Raw genomic sequence first — 18,855 nt, 5'->3', positions numbered from 1 at the left:
TGCTGTGCCCTGCCTCAGTTAAAATGTGAGCATGTGAAGGTGGCTGACCTGACGTGCACGGGGTGCTGGGGGTGTGAGGGGTGCTGGGGGGGCGGCACCAGCGAGGTCCCGGGCCCGTCGTCGAACACGGGGTTGTCCATACTGTAGCCGGGCGGCGGCGAGCGGCACTTCTTCATAGCTGCGAGACGCTTCATGAGACTGACGCCTGATGATATCGAACCCTTTTCCGATTTCGTTTTGTCTTTACTCTGGAAAAACATTTTTGTATATTGTAATACACGAATTATATGTATTGTTTATATCTTTGAAATTTGTAAAACGTATAACTATTTTCTGACACTTCCGGTCAGAATTGCGCTAGAGCTACTGGCTAATGACTTCATTATTACAATATATATTGTAAAATGATGAACATTTATTGTTTAAATTGTTGGAGAAATAATTGAAATTGACTATATCTGTAATTTAACTATGACATATAAAAATTTTAGTATTTTTTAACTTGCAACAAAAGAGCGACATGAGATAACATAAGTAACTTCTTTCAATATAATGTAACTCTAATAATAGTTTATTTATTGTAATTTTCTTCATCTTTGTATTTTAAGATGATAGTATAAAGTAAATATACATCTTTCTTACCTTTTCAGGCCGTGGTGTACTTTGTTGCGGTTGTACAGAACTCCATGGATATGTTAACGGTTGAGCTGTAAGACAAAAAATTCTTATAAGGTGTAAAAATTTAGCGTTAGAACCATTTTATATTCGTTTTTTAACTGTTTAAAAAAAAAGGTTATCAATTGGACAATATTTTTTGTGTGTGTTAAAAATGTATTGAAAACTAATAACGTTTCACTGGGAATGTCAAATTTGTTTTTTTTTTTTTTTTTTAATAGACAACTAGTGCTTGTCACATAATCCCATTAAAGTTGGACACGGATCAGACGAATATTTTTTGAGTAGTTTTTAATAATGTGTGAGTTTACTATTTTACCAACCATACATTACTTCGGGATAAAGAGTCTCTAAACCTGACAAATGACAAAAACAGTCATTATAAGTAAAAAAAAAACGCTTTACACTCAATGGCCTCCAGTAGGATTAACCTGTGTCGGGGGTCATAAAAAATAGTTTATTCAGGAGTAAAAGCTTTTACAATTTCTCACTGTCAAACTGTGTGATAGTCTATCAGCATTTATTGTAATACTGGTTCAGTAAGGGCGGTAGTTCAACTGAGATAGGGCACAGCAGGAATTTCCTGCTCAAAATATGGAGCAGCCCGACTGGGGTAGTACCTCGACCTTACAGAAGATCACAGCAAAATAATACTGTTTTCAAGCAGTATTGTGTTCCTGTTGGTGAGTAAGGTGACCAGAGCTCCTGGGGGGATTGGGGATTGGGTCGACAACGCGCTTGCGATGCTTCTGGTGTTGCAGGCGTCTATAGGCTACGGTAATCGCTTACCATCAGGTGAGCCGTACGCTTGTTTGCCGACCTAGTGACATAAAAAAAAGTTACCGGCGGTGTTGGGGCTGCCGGCGCGCGGCGGCGCGTCCGGGGGCGCCAGCGTGGCGGCGGTCGGCGGCGGAGCGCACGCCGCGCCCGCCGGCTTCGCGCTCGACACCGCCGCGCTCGACACGCTCTGGAAACGTTCACTAAAACGTTAGATATTATAGTCTTGGACGCGACGAACTGCCTTATTGAAGATATCTCTGTCCGAGAGTGGAGTATTTAAAACATCATAACGCGATAATCATACTAAAGGGGTATTACGAAAACAGAAGTTTAGTAATTTTCACCCCCTTCCTTCCCTTTGTCAGCGAGTCAGCAAAACCCTCCCCCCTCTCCCTGCTTACTTAAATATTGGTTGATATATTTTTTTAATCTATTCCGAAAAAATAAATAAATATTTTTGACGTAATCACCATCAAGACCCCCTCCCCCCCACGGCCGCCATGTCATTAAAAATAAGCAAATCATATGAGCAAGCATATGACTGGCCCCTAATTTCGAATACTACTACGAAAATCAATTCTTATATAAAATTGCAGAGCGCTCGCAGTAGCTCAGCGCCACGTAGTTCCCGGGGAGCACTCGCAGTGCGCGTGTAGTGTGACGTCACCTTGTCGGCGTGGCGCGGCCGGTGCGGGTGCGGCGCGAGCGGCGCCACGTAGTTCCCGGGGACACTCGCACTGCGCGTGTAGTGTGACGTCACCTTGTCGGCGTGGCGCGGCCGGTGCGGGTGCGGCGCGAGCGGCGCCACGTAGTTCCCGGGGACACTCGCACTGCGCGTGTAGTGTGACGTCACCTTGTCGGCGTGGCGCGGCCGGTGCGGGTGCGGCGCGAGCGGCGCCACGTAGTTCCCGGGGAACACTCCACAGCGCGCGGCGCGTTCACAGCAGCCCTTGTACCAGCCGTCGCGGCAGCGCTCCGTCACGGTATACACGCCTGGAATTACAATCTCTCATTAATCATTATTTAGGGGTTTTTTTTGCTTGGAAGACTTTTTGGGATCTCCTAATATTATAAATGTTGAAATAACTTCCGACTCGGCGTTTTCTATGTTTTTTTTAATTATTATAATTCAACTAGGTGCGCGCACCAGCATACGGCTCGTCTGATGATAAGTGATTATCGCATCGCAGCTTATGGACGACTAACGACCAGAACCAGAAGAATGACCTTCTGTAAGATCGTAGTACTTTCCCAGTCGAGCTGCTCCAGATTTTGAGCAGGATAATTACTGTGCCCTACTTTAGTAGGTACACCATTAGTGTGACAAGTAGGAACCTACCTCCTTTCTTCAGCTCCAGCTCGTCTGGTTTCTGCGGGCGGTAGGGGTAGAGCGCCACGTAGGCGGCGGGTAGCGGGCGCTCCGTACTGCGAGATCGACGCCTGCGTCGCTCTTTGCTCTCCGGCCGCTCTGTATCGAGCAGGCTGGTCGCTAGGATCTCTGCTGAATGTCTGGAATTATTTGTATTTAAGGTGCACATTATTATCTCAACAGAATCTTACAATTTTTTTCTTTATACAATGGTGGCAAACAAATGTTTTGTTCGCCTGACAACAACACTAAGAGCAGATCCCGATCCTCTGGGACCCAAAGAGCTCTGGCTACCTTTACTCACCACAGGAACACAAAGCTACAATTTCAATTTTTATGTGTAAAATTTGAGCCAAACTGTGTTGCAAGTTGGGCTAATTTGTAAATAACTGCACTAAGTTTAATTAACAATACATTTTCTTTTTTTTTTTTTTTTTTTCATTTACACTTACGAATGAATAAAAAATATATTGTGGAATACTTCAATCTACTATCCACAGGGTTCCATGTAAGCTCCTCTAGAGTCGAGAACTGAGTAGAGACTCATTTCATAAACTTTATAATTGTCATCAATTCTTTTGCAGTTTGCTTAAATACAGTTAAAAAGTATTTGAGAGTAATGGACAAAACACGAGAATCGATATCAGAAATAATTTTGCTAAAATAATTTTAAACAGCGACTACTTACCGGTTTTGCGTATGATTCCCTTGTAAATGAGTCGACGGTGTCAAACTGTGACGCTTCTCTCTTTCTCTGTGATGTTGATCTCTGTGGCCTCTGACCATCATGTAGTTGTCTTTATTATGAGACGGCGACAGAGCCGCTTGCAAGCCCAAACCGAAATTCAACAGTGAGTCAGGACCGCTCGGCCTTACTATATTCTTTGAAGACGACGGTGTATCCATTCGAACCTCATCATTACTCATCTCTTGACTTTCAACATTATTCTGTGTCGAATTACTACTAACCACGTTCATCTTCGGACTCTCGGAGGGTAGACTGACATTTAGAGATGTATTAGTAGCCGTGGAGCTCTCGTTCAAGCTCAGAACTCCTAAGGAGGCATTAAGAAGGGATTCCTGGGGGTCGTGGTTGGTGGGTGGGGGGTTTTGGTTCTGGTTTGGTGGGGGTTGCGAGGGCGGAGTGTTGTTGTCGGGAGAGCTGGGTAGACTTTGTTCAGCGCTCTCACACGTGCTAGTATCTGAGCTAGTGTTGGGTGTGGAGCTTTCACCCACAACTGCTGAAGGCGTATTCACACTAGAGCTAGAATCCGAACTATTGTTAGCAACACCAGGAAAGCTTTGTACTGGAAAATGCTCTCTGACGTTCTGGTACGTCGTCTCACCTTTGTGCGAGTTGTAATCAAACTTCGCGGCCCGCAAGACAAATTGTCGTATCTTATCGTAGTCGTCGCCTACAGTCACTGTTTGATTCTTATTGTGGGTAGTTATGAAATGTTTGATGAAGTCGATTGTGTTTTTATCGTCGTGCGATTCAATAGTTCTGGGAACAGCGGAGACGAGCCCGCCGTGCGCGACGGCGGCGTGATGGGTCACCAGTTGTTGAGGATGTGCATGGTAGTTTGGCTGCGATTGACTCATCGTTGCCAGGTTCTGGTAGTTGCCTTGACTTTGCCCCGAAATGGGACTCGAGACGGACATGGGCTGGTATCTGTGCGGATGCTGGAAAATGAAAAAAAATACATAAGTGAAGTTATTCTCAGTTATAAGGAAGGTTTACAATGATTTTTACTGTTGAAATTATAAACAAATAAATAACACCACATTAATGTACTTGTAACGCCATCTAGTGATACATCGTATCTAACAGTATTAGAGTAGATTGTATTTTCTATCTGTGCGTCGTGATGCGGAAATAATGGTTCAGTTCTGTTCGAATCTCATAACCTTACAGAAGATCACAGATAAATAACCCTGTTCTCAAGCAGTGTTGTGTTCCTGTGGTGAGTAAGGTAGCCTAAGCTGGGTAGGGTTGACAACGCCTATGCAATGCCTAGGCTACGGTAATAGCTTACCATCAGGTGAAAAGCACGCTTGTTTGCCATTGTAAAAAAAAAACGATGGTGATTCCAAGTGTTGTTACCTGAGTGTGATGCCTGTGCTCCGAGTGCCCTGCTCTCGCGTGTTCAGGTATGGGGGGGACGGGACGATTTAGCGGTGTACTGGAATTAATATTTAATGTGATAAATTTTATTTTATATTTGACCTTTTCAACTGATTTCAAAGAGAAAGTTCTCAATCAAAATCATTATTTTTTAATAATAAATAATTAAATATCTATAACGTACATAGTTCCTAAGATAACCAACTTAATGCTTGTTATAGGTAGCTCCCAGCTGATATAAATACAATTTTTTTTTATAAATATACATACAAATACACATATGACACCCTGTCTCGAGGAGGGAATCGAACCCACAACCAACGGGACATAAATCAGGGTCACAGATCACTGCACCATTGAGCTAGTCATTGTAAGTGTTGTTATCTCATAACTTTTACTGGGTATACCGACATTGATGATTCTTTTCATATTCGATAGCTAGCTAGTGCTTGTCTGTGGTCCCATCTAAATTTAACAAGTAGTAACAAGTAGTTTTTGAGCTATAATAATAATAATGCGTATTTGAAGTCTGTTTATTTTTTTGCTTCAAAACAAACACAATTATCATATGCGTACCATTCAACTTTGGTAATGCATTTAGTTATCAATCATTTATAAGGGGATGTATGTAATATGTCTGATGCAATTACCCTTAAATAAATGTAAAAAAATCAAATATGCATTACATTTGACTACTGTTTAGATCCTTCTTCATCTTTAGGTTAAAATGGCTTTCAATAGTGCCATATGAGCACAGATGATGATTTCACCAATGTCACGTAGAACTGTTTAGATCCTATTTCACCAGTTGTGAATAACTGGTAACAGCTATTTGACAGATGACGACATCCAACAGATTCAAATTTTTCTACATATTATTCTTTTTCACCATCGAATTCTACTGATATGTATTTATTCTACAAATATGTATCTAAAACTTGCACTTTATTCATTAAACTGAATTAAGTCCTAATAGCCGATTCTACCTTCTGCTGTTAAAGTTTAATCGTAACTTTTTTGCAGGATAAGTGTTATCCACAACTAACAGGCCCCTAAAATTATTATTATTATAAGTTATTTACCTGTTCATAAGGTGTCTGGCTGCTTGGTTCAGTTCTACAAAGGCGATGGGGAATATCCCAACCCTTTGATCAAGTCTGCCTTCCGCCCAATTTTCGTCCACTCTACGATGCACCGTTATTATTGCACCTGGAAATAAGGAAAAAAAAGGATGAGTATCGTAAGATAATTCGTCAATCTAAATTTAAATAAGATTAATTAATCAAAGCTTATTGAACAAAACTAAAACAGCCTGTAAACTTTTCATTGCTGGGCAAAGGACTCTTATACTTATTATATTGTGTGTGAAAAAGATTGTTCTCTTTACAATATATCTTGTACATTTTTTTTATAACAACCGCTCTGGTGTAGTGGTACGAGTAGTCACAAAAACACCGACAGTTTGCGGGTTCGATTCCTACTCGGGATGAATATTTGTAAAAATATTTCTTGCCAGTTTGGATGTCTGTCCGAGTGGGTCTCCCCACCGTGTCTCGGAGAGCACGTTAAGCTGTCAGTCCTGGTTGTTATCATATACACCTGATAGCGATCGTTACTAATAGTGAGGAATATATCCACCAACCCGCCATGGAGCAGCGTAGTGCCTAAGCTCTGATGCTTCTCCTACATGCGGAAAGAGGTATATGCCTAGCAGTGGGATATTACAGGCTGAAACGTTCATTAATTCTAGGGCTTTGTTAAGATCTTACAACAATGTACTATATAATTGCTTCCCACAACCTCCAGTACCAAACACACACAACACAAATACGAGTAGAAACCTCGAGGCTACGGCCAAACAAACGTGAGCTTTGTATATTCAAACATTTTGTCGTTCTTATACAAACAGACAGTTGATATGACCACAGAGTGGACAATTCGTCAAATTAAAATATAAATATATAATACCTTTATCAAATGCTAAACATCCTTCCTCATCGGGCGCTGACATTCGAAAGTCGTAGAGTGCTTTACAGAGCGCCGTAGGTACGGGCAGGGGGACGATCACCTGAAAACAATTAAAAACAGTTACCGCCTGCAACTTTAGAACCCCGGCTGTCAACATGGGGCACCTACAGGAGCTCTGGCTCTAACTTATTCGTTATTGGAACACAAAACTATTTAGAAGCAGTATTATTTGGTTGCATACTTTTGTAAGATTGATGTACTTGACATTGATTATAAACAAACTTTTAACTACTCTGTACCTTAGCTAAATAACTTAACACCACTGAAAAAAGCTTAAGGCCACCAAGTGTTATCTATGTTTAAAACATAATTAAATAACTTTTTCGAATTTTATCGCGGTTTATTAAGTTTTTTAGACGCACGTTTCGAATACTTGACAGCAACCATGGTCACGGAAGGATTTTATTAAACCGCGATAGAATCCGAAAAAGTTATTTCATTGTAATGAGTGAAATTCGCGTAAACATTAGAAAACAAAAAAAAAAACATAAGCTCTATAACTCAAGCTCACCTGTAAATAAGTGATAGGGAACATTCCGCTCCGGCCCGAACACTCGCCGTGGTACCAGAACGGATCGAGTTTCTTCTGAATTACTATTGTTTCACCCTTCTTGAAGGACAAGTCACTGGAAATATATTAAAAATACCTTTACCAAATTGTACTGTTTTTTAATTTTTATATTTTTTACTTAAAGAGTTCAACTAAAGACGAAAAGCTTAGTTTTTTTTAATATCACTAATCTAGTACTTTAATTACGTCCTGACAAGCAAACGCTTCACCTGATACTAATAGATAAGTAAAACCTATTTTTTTTTTTTTTTTTTTTTTTTATGTCACTAGGTCGGCAAACAAGCGTACGGCTCACCTGATGGTAAGCGATTACCGTAGCTTATAGACGCCTGCAACACCAGAGGCATCGCAAGCGCGTTGCCGACCCAATCCCCAACCCCCCAGGAGCTCTGGTCACCTTACTCACCAACAGGAACACAACACTGCTTGAAAACAGTATTATTTTGCTGTGATCTTCTGTAAGGTCGAGGTACTACCCCAGTCGGGCTGCTCCAGATTTTGAGCAGGAAATTCCTGCTGTGCCCTACCTCAGTTAAAATAAAAGTACTATGGACTGCAATAGGTACTAGGAATATCGCAAGCGCATTGCCAACAATATCCCCGCTGTCAACACACCGTACCCTCAGGAACAGAACACTTAATATTAATTAATATTAAGTGTTCAGTGTAATAGTGTTAGAGTAATATTTTTGTATGCGATCTTTTGTAAGGTTGGAGTGTCCCCAGTCTGACAGCTCCATATTTCGAGCAGGACATTCTCTGCTACGCTCTACCACAACAAGTACTATTTTATATAGGTAGAGGCAGGAAGTAAGTATTATTTTCATAGAGGGGAATTGTTCCGAAGGTATATTACGTATGACTTAATTCGGTTGCCAAGGACATTCTTTGTAGATTCTTATTTTCGAGGTAGGATGAAAGGCGATCAGTCGTATCCACATTCACTTATTTTTTATTTTGTTAAGTTATTCACAGAACAGAAATTAATAAAAGTCCTTTAATATTTATTCTAATGTATTTTCTAATTAAATTGAAACAATTTGTTTAGTTCTGTTTGTAATATTATTCTTACCCCGGCTCCTTAGATATGAAGTCGTACATGGCTCGTCCGTGCGGCGGTGGTTGCTTGCCCTCACGAGACGACTGTTGCATTTGTGTTACATTCTGAAATATCCACACTCAATTATAGGCAAGCACTAAGAGTACTATAAGTTTAATTATTTTTACAGATCTTATTTCATTATAAGTTTTATGTGGTGGTACATTAACCAGGTAAGTCACCAAGAACCCCAGTAATTTAAGAGGTTTTTCATTGGACAGTATAAAAAGTAGATAATTCTATCCGGATAAGTTTAAGGTAAAAAAATAGTGACTCAAAGTTGATAATCAGCTTAACAGTGGTGTTGACCTGATAAATTAAGATCACTACACAAAAAAAAAAATTCTGCAGTGGTCCAGAAGTTATGCGCGTACATACATTTCTACAATTCATTATTATTTACTAAGATTTTAGAGTTACAACGAAGGTTACAGTGAACCTTCGTTATCATATTACTCGCTGAAGCACACAATTGGTTATATCACAGGAAAAACTTCATCCACAGACATACAACATTATCATTATTAACCGACTTTTAAAAAAGGAGGAGGTTCTCAATTCGATTGTATTTTTTTTTATGTATGTTACATCAGAACTTTTGACCTGGTAGACCGATTTCGACAAATTTTGTTTTAATCGAAAGGTTTTGTGTGCCAATTGGTCCCATTTAAATTTATTTGAAATCTAACAACTACTTTTCGAGTTATATCTAATAATGCGTTTTTACTTGACGCTTTTTTCGTCGACCTACGTTGTATTATACCACATAACTTTCTACTGGATGTACCGATTTTGATAATTCTTTTTTTGTTGGAAAGGGGATATCCTTAGTTTGGTACCATGATAAGGAAACCAGGATCTGATGATGGAATTCTAGACAAATCAAGGGAAACTCTCGAAAATCCGCAATAACTTTTTACTGGGTGTACCGATTTTGATAATTTTTAATTTAATCGAAAGCTGATGTTTATCATGTGGTTACATATAAATTTTATCGAGATCTAATAACTACTTTTTGAGTAATCTTTTATAACGCGTAGTTGCTTGACTATTTTTTCGTCGATCTACGTTGTATTACTTGTCGATGTAATTGAAGTCGGTTTTTTTTCGTTTGCGAGCAAACACAATTATTTTATGCATAAATAATCGCAAGACGAAACGCACAATATAGCCTACGGCGGACCACTTGTGAGCATTTTTCTATCAAACATTTTTTTTTTTTTTTATATTTCAACTATAATTTCATACTTTGGCAATATCTTTTTTTCTTCTTTTTTTTTTGTTATTGAGGTGTTTGTGTGTGTAAATGTTGATAGCAGCTATGATTTTATTAAAAATGATTAAAATAGTTGCTCGCAAACGAAAAAAAACCGACTTCAATTACATCGACAAGTAATACAACGTAAGTAGACGAAAAAAAATTAACAAACGCACTAGTCATCACTATGGTTTTCGCGGGTTTCCCTCGATTTTTTTTTTTGGGATTCTATCATCAGATCCTGGTTTCCTTATCATGTTACCACACTTGGGATATCCCCTTTCAAACGAAAAAAGAATTATCAAAATCGGTTCCTAAACGACAAAGTTATCCCCGAATATATATATACTAGAGATGCCACGAATATTCGGCAATTATTCGGTATTCGGCTATTCGGCCTCTTTTTTTCGCTATTCGGTATTCGGCCGAATATGGTTAACCATTTGGCCGAATACCGAATACCGAATAGCAATTTTTTTATTTCCTACTGTTTTTCCGCGAGCTAGCGTAAATTATAGCCCATATCCTTTCTAAGGCTCTAGAGTATCTGTGTACCAAATTTCATTTAAATCGGTTCAGCAGTTTGGGCGTAAAATCGTGATAAATAGATTTACTTCCTTATTTATGATAAAATACAGTAAGAATTACCAAATAAATTATGAAAAAACTCAAAATATTACTCACAATTATTAATATATTTAACCAAAAAAGAACTAACAAATTAATATTTAAAATCTACCAGTGGTAAGAAACAATCACAACAAACAAACTGCCAGTTTATTGTCTTCACTATAAATTTCATAATAGTTTCAAATAGGCGATTAAATAGGCACATTAAATGTTATATTTTAGTATACAGTACGTACGTATGCACCAACGATCAATGAAAAATGAAATTATGAAACAAAACCGCCCGCGCCTACCAAACGTATCAGGTACTTCAGCGATGCAAGTTTAAACTCGTACGGTGACGAGTTGTGTCTTGTCGCCCGCGAAAAGTACTAAGTGTGGCCGAATATTCGGCTGCCGAATGTTCGGCGCTTCGGCCAAGAGCCTCGCCGAACATTCGGTATTCGGTATTCGGCCAAATTACTATTCGTGGCATCTCTAATATATACACACGTCGAATTGAGTAATCTTCCCCCTTTTTGAAGTCGGTTAAAAAGGGTATTCTCCAAAATGGAGTTCCTTTGAAATAGCTTTCAATAGCTTACGAATTCATTTTACAAATTATACTACGGCATTCTATCGAAGCGAAATAGTAAAACAGATTTTATAATAAATAACTGTATCTTAAATACATTACCTAATAAAATTTTAAAAATAAAATCAAAGTAAAAATGATAAAAGCATCATTAAAATAGGTTGATAGTAGTCAAAGAATATTAACAGAACAAAGCAAACAGAAATTAATCAGAACAAATAAAAAAAAAATCCTCGAAACGTATCTCCTTTCAGTGAATATAAAAATAAAACTGAAAAAAACATTTGATCGATCTCTCTCTTCAATTATAAAACTTAATGTTATTCTAAAAAAAAAATATCTTACAAGGAAATTGCTTTTCCCTCTGATCATAATAATATAAAAAATTCATCGTTCAATATTAATAACAAATTGGCGTTTCCATCTTTCTATTATTATATACGCGAAAGTTTGCGAGTAGTGTTGCCCAAATTCACTCTTGGTCTTGCAGTCTTGGTCTTGTTCTTGCGTTTTTGCAAGACCAAGACCAAGAACAAGACCGCGTATTTTTAGCAAGACCAAGACCAAGACTGACCGTGCAAGACTTGAGCAAGAACAAGACATAGCCTGCAAGACTCTTGCGTCTTGCAGCTAGGACTTAGCGCTATTTCACTGAGTAGTTAGGTGTAACAGTTCGGTGTATATGTAGGTACGCTTAGGAATTCTATGAGACGCAAAAAACTGTATCAAAGAATATGAAAAACTGGACCTATGCGCATTACGACTAATACCATAAACATAGCGAATAAAAAAATATCTATTAAAATCAAACTGAGTGCATGCATAGTTATGTTTTAACCATCGGCACTTTGATAATGCGGCATCAAAGGTTTTGTACTTACTTCTCAAAGAAATTTGCCGCTTTTCGGAAGTACATGGTTATGATCGTTCGTTGCCGCCACGCCGAAATCATAACATTTGACACTATTTGATTGCCGCCATAGGGCGTAGGTATACTCATGCAAAATAATTTCGAATTTTAAGAGTACCTACAGGTGTTCCAAAGAATAAATAAGTTTCAGAGTGCTTAGAATGAAAATGAATACATTATACTGATCACGCAAGTAGTATTGTGATTAGGATAAAATGGTAAGGACAGGTAGTAGATGTCATATTAATTCATTCTAGTAAGTATATATTATAATATTGATTACTTATATGGTTTTAATAGCAGCATAATGGTGGTAATTACTTAGGTACTATTATTGTACATTTAGTCATTATATTTCTTAAGTTTTTACAAGAAAAAATAGCAAAAAGTGTTCAAATATCACCCGTTTAATAAATATTGTAGCCACTTTTAAATATACTTGAAACGTGTAAAAAAATTCTACAAAACTAATAAAATAATATAAAAAGTGTAGGTACTTACCTACTAATAAAATAAAAAGCCTGCGATAAGAGTTTTGTATTACTTACCAGCCCGAATATCTCTGAGAGAGATGATGAGAGTAAGTATTTACTAGCTGTGCCCGCGACTTCGTCCACGAGGAATAGTAACTTTGGAGGTATAGTGACGTTCAGGACTTATTTATTTATTTTAAAACTTCTGTCATCAAACATACAAACGAACTCTTCAGCTTTATAATATTAGTATAGATGTACGCCAAAACATTCACTTATATGTAAAGAATAGTGATTGGCACTAATTCTTTACATATATTTTATTCACGCGTCGCGTCTGTACAAATAGGTAATATTTAGTGTGTGTTTGTACGCCGCACGCGGCTTTGTTTGATTTGCGGCGGCATCCTTTTCATAGAGCCGGCACGTGGCGAGGCGGCGCGGTAGAAAGCAAGGAAACGTACTATAAATAAAGGAATTATTTTAATTCCAGTCATTTCCAATTGAGCTGTGCTTCGAGTCTAACTTAATAATTGTTTTTACTAATTCTCGTTGTTTTCTAAAAACGTATCACGTGTACAATTTAATATGAGTGACGAAGATTCAAATTATTCTAGTCCGAGTAACGAGAGTTTGAGTCACAGATCTAAAAGACCCAAAAGCAAATTTGAGGAGTTTTTCGAAATAATTCATGCATCCCAAACTGCCTTCTGTAAATTGTGCCAACATAAAAAGATTGAAATAAAAATGAAAAACAGAAACACTTCAGGCTTAAGGAAACATCTAATATCTTTCCACAAAAAGGAATCAGAAATATTTCTTCCTGTTAAACCAAAATTAAGTGGAGATATCACAAGCTTTTTAGTAACCGCTGGAAGAAGTGGACAGGTAAGAATATTTTTTTAATAGTTAAAAGAATTTTAACTCTGCGTAGCTATTCATGCGATACTTTCAAAAACGCCATTAACTTACGTAAGTATTTTTGAGTTAGTGGTGTTTTCATCTAGGGGTGCGACATATTAAGTATGTAATTATCGTCTTAAATATTTTTTATAAACACCCATATTTTCATTTAATCGGCCAGTAACAACTAAGTACTTTATTTTGGTAAATTACAGTACAGTGCAACCTTAATATAACAAATATCAATTTAACGATTTTCTCGATTTAACAACAACAAACCTCCTCCTCTTATACGCTCAAACCTAGTATGTTTTAAATAATAACACAAGATTTATTGTTTTGTTTCAGTCGGAAAACAGCAGTGACAACATCACGACAGCTACAGTTGATTGGGTGGTGAAAAAATATCTTCCCTTCTCATTTTTCGATGACGAAGCTACACAAGTATATTTTCGATGTATTTGCCCTAATATGGTGTTTCCTAAAAGGTCTACACTTAGAAGGAAAGTCAAAGAGCGATTTGAAGAGCTCCAATTGAATCTCAAGGAACGACTTCAACAATTATCATCTAAAATGTCTTTTACCATTGATGGGTGGACGTCAATTGCTGGTAGGAGTTACTACGGGGTTACTATTCATTATATAGACAACGAATGGAAGTATCAATCTGTAGTTCTTGATTTTATACCATTACGCGGTCGACATACTGGGGAAGATATTGCAACGATTTTCCATGAATGTTTATTGGAATATGGCATAATTGATAAAATACAAGGTATCACGGTCGACAACGCAACTGCAAATACCAAATTTATGTATGAACTGGGCAAACAGCTGCCGCCACACTTTGATTCAGACAATCAACATTTCCGGTGCTTTGCTCACATTTTAAACCTTGGTGTACAAGATTTATTAAAGACCTTAGCATTACACTGTGAGTCTGACACTAACGCGCAAGATCAGCAGTACGAAGACTATGCAGACGAAACTGAGGATGAGGAAGATGAAGAATCTGCACCAAATATTGCTGACTCGCGTACATCTGTAACAAAGTTACGCAGTATTTCCAGTAAAATAAAAAGAAGTGAGATAGTGAAGAAGAAGTTTCAGTCTGCTTGTGAAGCAGCTGGCGTGCCATCAAATCTAAATGCCATTCTTGACTGTCCAACGAGATGGAATTCCACACATGATATGATTGGATTTGGTTTCAAAGTGAGAGCGGGCATTGACATATTGTGCAGTTCTGTCACCGAATTAAATGATTTTCAAATCACAGCTAATGAATGGCAGGTACTCGAAAAATTACATAAATTTCTAATAAACTTTAAACTTTTAAGTACAAAACTTGGTGGAGACAAATATGTTACATTACCGCTAGTCATTGTATCATTCAATCTCTTGCTAGATAAAATTGAATCCATGGTAAAACAGTTAGATGAGAAACCTAATCGATCTGAAGTGGATGAAAGGCTCATTCTAGCTTTCCAAGCAGCTCGAGACAAAATGCTTAAACATTACAAGAAGAGCAACTGGATTTATTGTACTTCTTTAATTTTAGACCCAAGGCATAAGGCTCAGACTTTTGACCTGACAATGTGGGGGAAGCAACTTAAAACAGAAAGTCTGCGCAAGTTCAATGAACTTTATGAAGAATATAAAAGTCTACACTCACTGAACAAATCTCTGGAATTACCAGAAAAAGAAAATAAAGTATGTGATGAAGATGAAGACGTAATAGACTTTGATAAACTCTATGAATGTCCCTCGACGTCATCTGGATCTTGTCTTCAAGGCTTAGTGATAGACGAGTTGGAGGAGTACCTGAGAAAACCAAGAACTGCCAGCTCGGAAGTCATTTTAGATTGGTGGAGGACGCATGAGACAGAGTATCCGATTTTATCGAAAATGGCCCGTGATTTTCTCTCAATACCTGCAACTTCAGTACCTGCTGAGAGGTTATTTTCTAAAGCATCATTAGTAATTAGAAAACATAGAAATAGGTTAAGTGATGAGTCAGCCAGATGGTTACTTTGTATTAATTCTTGGTCAAAAAAATTGATATAAAGTATCATAACCTAATGATAAAGCTGTCGATTTGTGTTGTATTTTATTTTTCATTCAAATAAATGACAAATCGTAAAACTCTTTTATTAAATTTCTTATAAGTTGAGGGTTCAATCTCTTTCTAGACAGATAAGTATTGTTCTTTAAAATACAGTCAAGTTATTGTAATTAATTTGTTTTTTTACATGTTTAAGCAAATTTAAGCTTATAAATCATAAATGTTTATTAAGAAACAGTTACTTCCATGGAAAACGACATATAGGTCAGTTGATTTTTCGAATTTCTTATCAAATCTTCAGTTATTTATTAATCTGCTTGATCTTTACTATGGCTATGTTAATTCAAGCTCACAATGTTCCAATTCTAATACGTTTTTCTAAGATTTAAAGTAAACTTTAATAAATAGTAATAGACTAATAGGTAATTGCAAGACTTGCAAGACTCTTGCTGCAAGACCAAGACCAAGACTGGGAGCGCAAGACCAAGACCAAGACCAAGACCAGGTGTATTGGCGCAAGACCAAGACCAAGACTGGCTAAGTCTCGTCTTGTTCTTGCATTTGGGCAACACTATTTGCGAGTATGAATGGATTGTAATGAAACATGGTACGTGCATAGCTATCCAGAATAACACATAATTTTTTTTGTGATTATTTATTGATTATTTTATATTTTTTGATTATTTTGATTTTATTGAATTGTATAAATTATTTGTTAAATTTAATGTTATTTTTTTACAAAAATCTATAGATAGAGGTAGAATTTGTGATCAACTTAACTAACGCATTGGGTTACTGTAATGTTAGTTTTAAGTTTTTTATGCATAAATAAATAAATTAATTAATTTATTTATTTATTCATTTATTAATAAATAAATAAATAAAAATAAGCTACTTCTTATCCAGACGTATATGGTTACGGCAATAAAGAATATAGCCACCCCTCTATTCCCGTGGGTGTCGTAAGATGTGACTACCATCTTGGAACTTAAAAAACCGACCGATGGCGGGATAAACATCCAACTGCTGGCTATCAAATACACAGGCCGAAGACGGGCAGCAATGTCTTCGGTGCGACAAAGCCAGCCCTGCGGTCACTAACCCGCGTGCCTAGCGTGGTGTATGGGGAAAACACATGAGTTCGCGCCATTTTTGGTGCGAGCTTGGGGAGGCTTATGTCCAGCAGTGGACTGTGATAGGCTAAAGTGAAGTGACTTCTTATCCAGACATACCTAAGATATCGGAAATTACAGCTAGTCATTTCTATAGGACCTATTTAGTTTTAATAGTAACACATTTAAAATATGAAGATTCTGCACACGTATACAAATGCACTCAACAGCGTGTAATCCGTAGGATTACATAAACACTGCAGTAAATGCGATTTACATATATTTTATTCAGACCAGGCATGGATTTAAATACGAAATTAAGCGATGTTACATTTAAAAACAATTCTGGACATTTTTCCCATTCTTTTGTTTTTAACTATGTAAGAAGATTATATGTATATCAAATATACATATAAAAACCTGAAGTCGAAACACTATTTACACTTTCAAAAAAATTCAACATTCCTTATCAAAATTATTCAATGCAACTCCCAGTATCTGAGACGTTACAAATAAATAAACATATTCGCCAAAAAAGTATATAACCAGGGGCGTCGCTCGCATCACATCTGCGTGTTAATTATACGATAAGATTAAATCCTTGTTCAATTTTATTTACAAACATTTATTTACTAATTTCTTTCATAAAAGGTTCTTTCAATATATTTTTTTATATATAATTAACCTTTTAGATTTTATCGCAGTTAAATAAAAAGCCACAATCACAGTAAATTTAAGTTTTATGTTGAACGTTGTCCTTGTTGGTCTCACCACCGAGGCTCGGAGAGCACATTAAGAAGTCGGATCATTACTGATGGTACGGAATATGTGAACCCGTAGTGGAGCAACGTGGACGATGCCCGACCCTTCTCTAACAAAGAAATACACCTATGCCCAGCAGTAAGATGTTAGAGGTTATACATACCTGTGAGTGTCCACTTCTAACTCGCTGGCCGCTTGTTTTTCTCGGCGCGGAATTCTTCATACCCTCGAGTATCCTCATGAGGAGCACGTTCGGTGGCAGCTCCTCCACCTTCGCCTCCACAAGGATACGACATTCCGGACATCGCAGTTCCTTGTGAGACTCTACTATCACCTGAAATAAGAAGAAACTAATTTTAGAACTACGATTGAATCTTATGACAATTGATATTATGATCATTCAACTTATTCGTACATTTATCATATTATTTTGAAACTCTCGACTGAAACATCGGGAGATTCAAAATAAATAAACGCGGTAAGTCCCTTAGAATCAAAATTGTTAATAAGATAATAATTGATGCTATAGTAGTTGCCGAATTAGAATTTTACTGTACAAATTACTTAGCAAAACCGACGTTCTACGTAAAGAAGTTTAAATTATTTGTATTCGTCGAAACCGTTGTACTACAGTTACAATTAAAAACGGGTGATGACAGTAACATATTATTAAATGACCACAAAAACAATACTTTAAATTGTAAACATATTCCAAGGAGTAGTAGTTAAAACGCATTTAGGATAATTGATTGGTTAGAAACTTCAGACTTATTGGCACGTAAAAATGACGTAAGGTTATTATTCAAAAAACTAAACTCGTCATTATGCATTGGAGACTTTTATAATGCTAACCGAATACAAATAACGTAAACGTACGTAACGTAACGTTACTATTCAGCACAAAACGCTTTTTATATAATCATCAAGTATACGTTGTTGCTATGAATTCTAAAGCTGAACCAAAAATGTAGGACGTATTACAATAAAATTTTTCCTTTAATATTAAGATTTATGAGTTGTCTTCACAAATGGATACCATAAGCACGTTGATATATTTTAAGGCCTAAAAATTAAAAAAAGTAAAGACTGTATCGAAAAATTTTCAGGAGATCTCATAACCTTAACTTTGACGCAGATACTCGTATATTTGTTATCTGTGTTAGCTGTCACTGTCTGTCAATTTCAAACTATGGAGGACATATCCTCGCCTCCTCGGTGTCTGCGTACGCTGTCTGAGACTTGTGTAAATATAACTTTTATGATATCTGCATGTAAGTAATTAAAATGTAATAGCCGGTTGGTAGTTCACGTGCCGGAAGTAAATAGTTAAATGAAGTATTATGAATATTATGTTCAGAAGCTAATTATTTTATACAGACACATATATAAAATATGACTATTGATTGATTGACTCCACCAGTAATACTCTATCGCAGAGCAAAGGTCTCTTGCTTTATAGCAATGCTATACAATACTAGCTGCGCCACGCGGTTTCACCCATGTAAGTCCCGATCCTGTGGGAAT

General features: G+C 37.1%; 1 protein-coding gene across 1 annotated transcript in view; it reads right to left on the bottom strand.

Moving 5' to 3' along the window:
• The window catches only part of LOC123663055 (E3 ubiquitin-protein ligase SH3RF1-like), a 56,739-nt gene that overhangs the window by 4,979 nt on the left and 32,905 nt on the right, over positions 1-18,855 (bottom strand). Inside the window, exons 3-14 of the mRNA XM_045597796.1 lie at positions 17,495-17,665; positions 8,621-8,712; positions 7,489-7,603; positions 6,918-7,017; positions 6,032-6,158; positions 4,929-5,007; positions 3,513-4,507; positions 2,795-2,964; positions 2,123-2,448; positions 1,519-1,642; positions 643-707; positions 49-248 (exon numbers count right to left, since the gene is read on the bottom strand). Of these exons, the coding sequence (XP_045453752.1) occupies positions 49-248; positions 643-707; positions 1,519-1,642; positions 2,123-2,448; positions 2,795-2,964; positions 3,513-4,507; positions 4,929-5,007; positions 6,032-6,158; positions 6,918-7,017; positions 7,489-7,603; positions 8,621-8,712; positions 17,495-17,665 (2,564 nt within the window). The remainder of the gene's footprint in view (positions 1-48; positions 249-642; positions 708-1,518; positions 1,643-2,122; positions 2,449-2,794; positions 2,965-3,512; positions 4,508-4,928; positions 5,008-6,031; positions 6,159-6,917; positions 7,018-7,488; positions 7,604-8,620; positions 8,713-17,494; positions 17,666-18,855) is intronic.

Source organism: Melitaea cinxia, chromosome 19, assembly GCF_905220565.1.
Source record: "Melitaea cinxia chromosome 19, ilMelCinx1.1, whole genome shotgun sequence".
Classification (NCBI taxonomy): Eukaryota; Metazoa; Arthropoda; class Insecta; order Lepidoptera; family Nymphalidae; genus Melitaea; species Melitaea cinxia.
The sequence above is the reverse complement of the archived record's forward strand: the minus strand, read 5'-3'. Positions and strand labels throughout refer to the sequence as shown.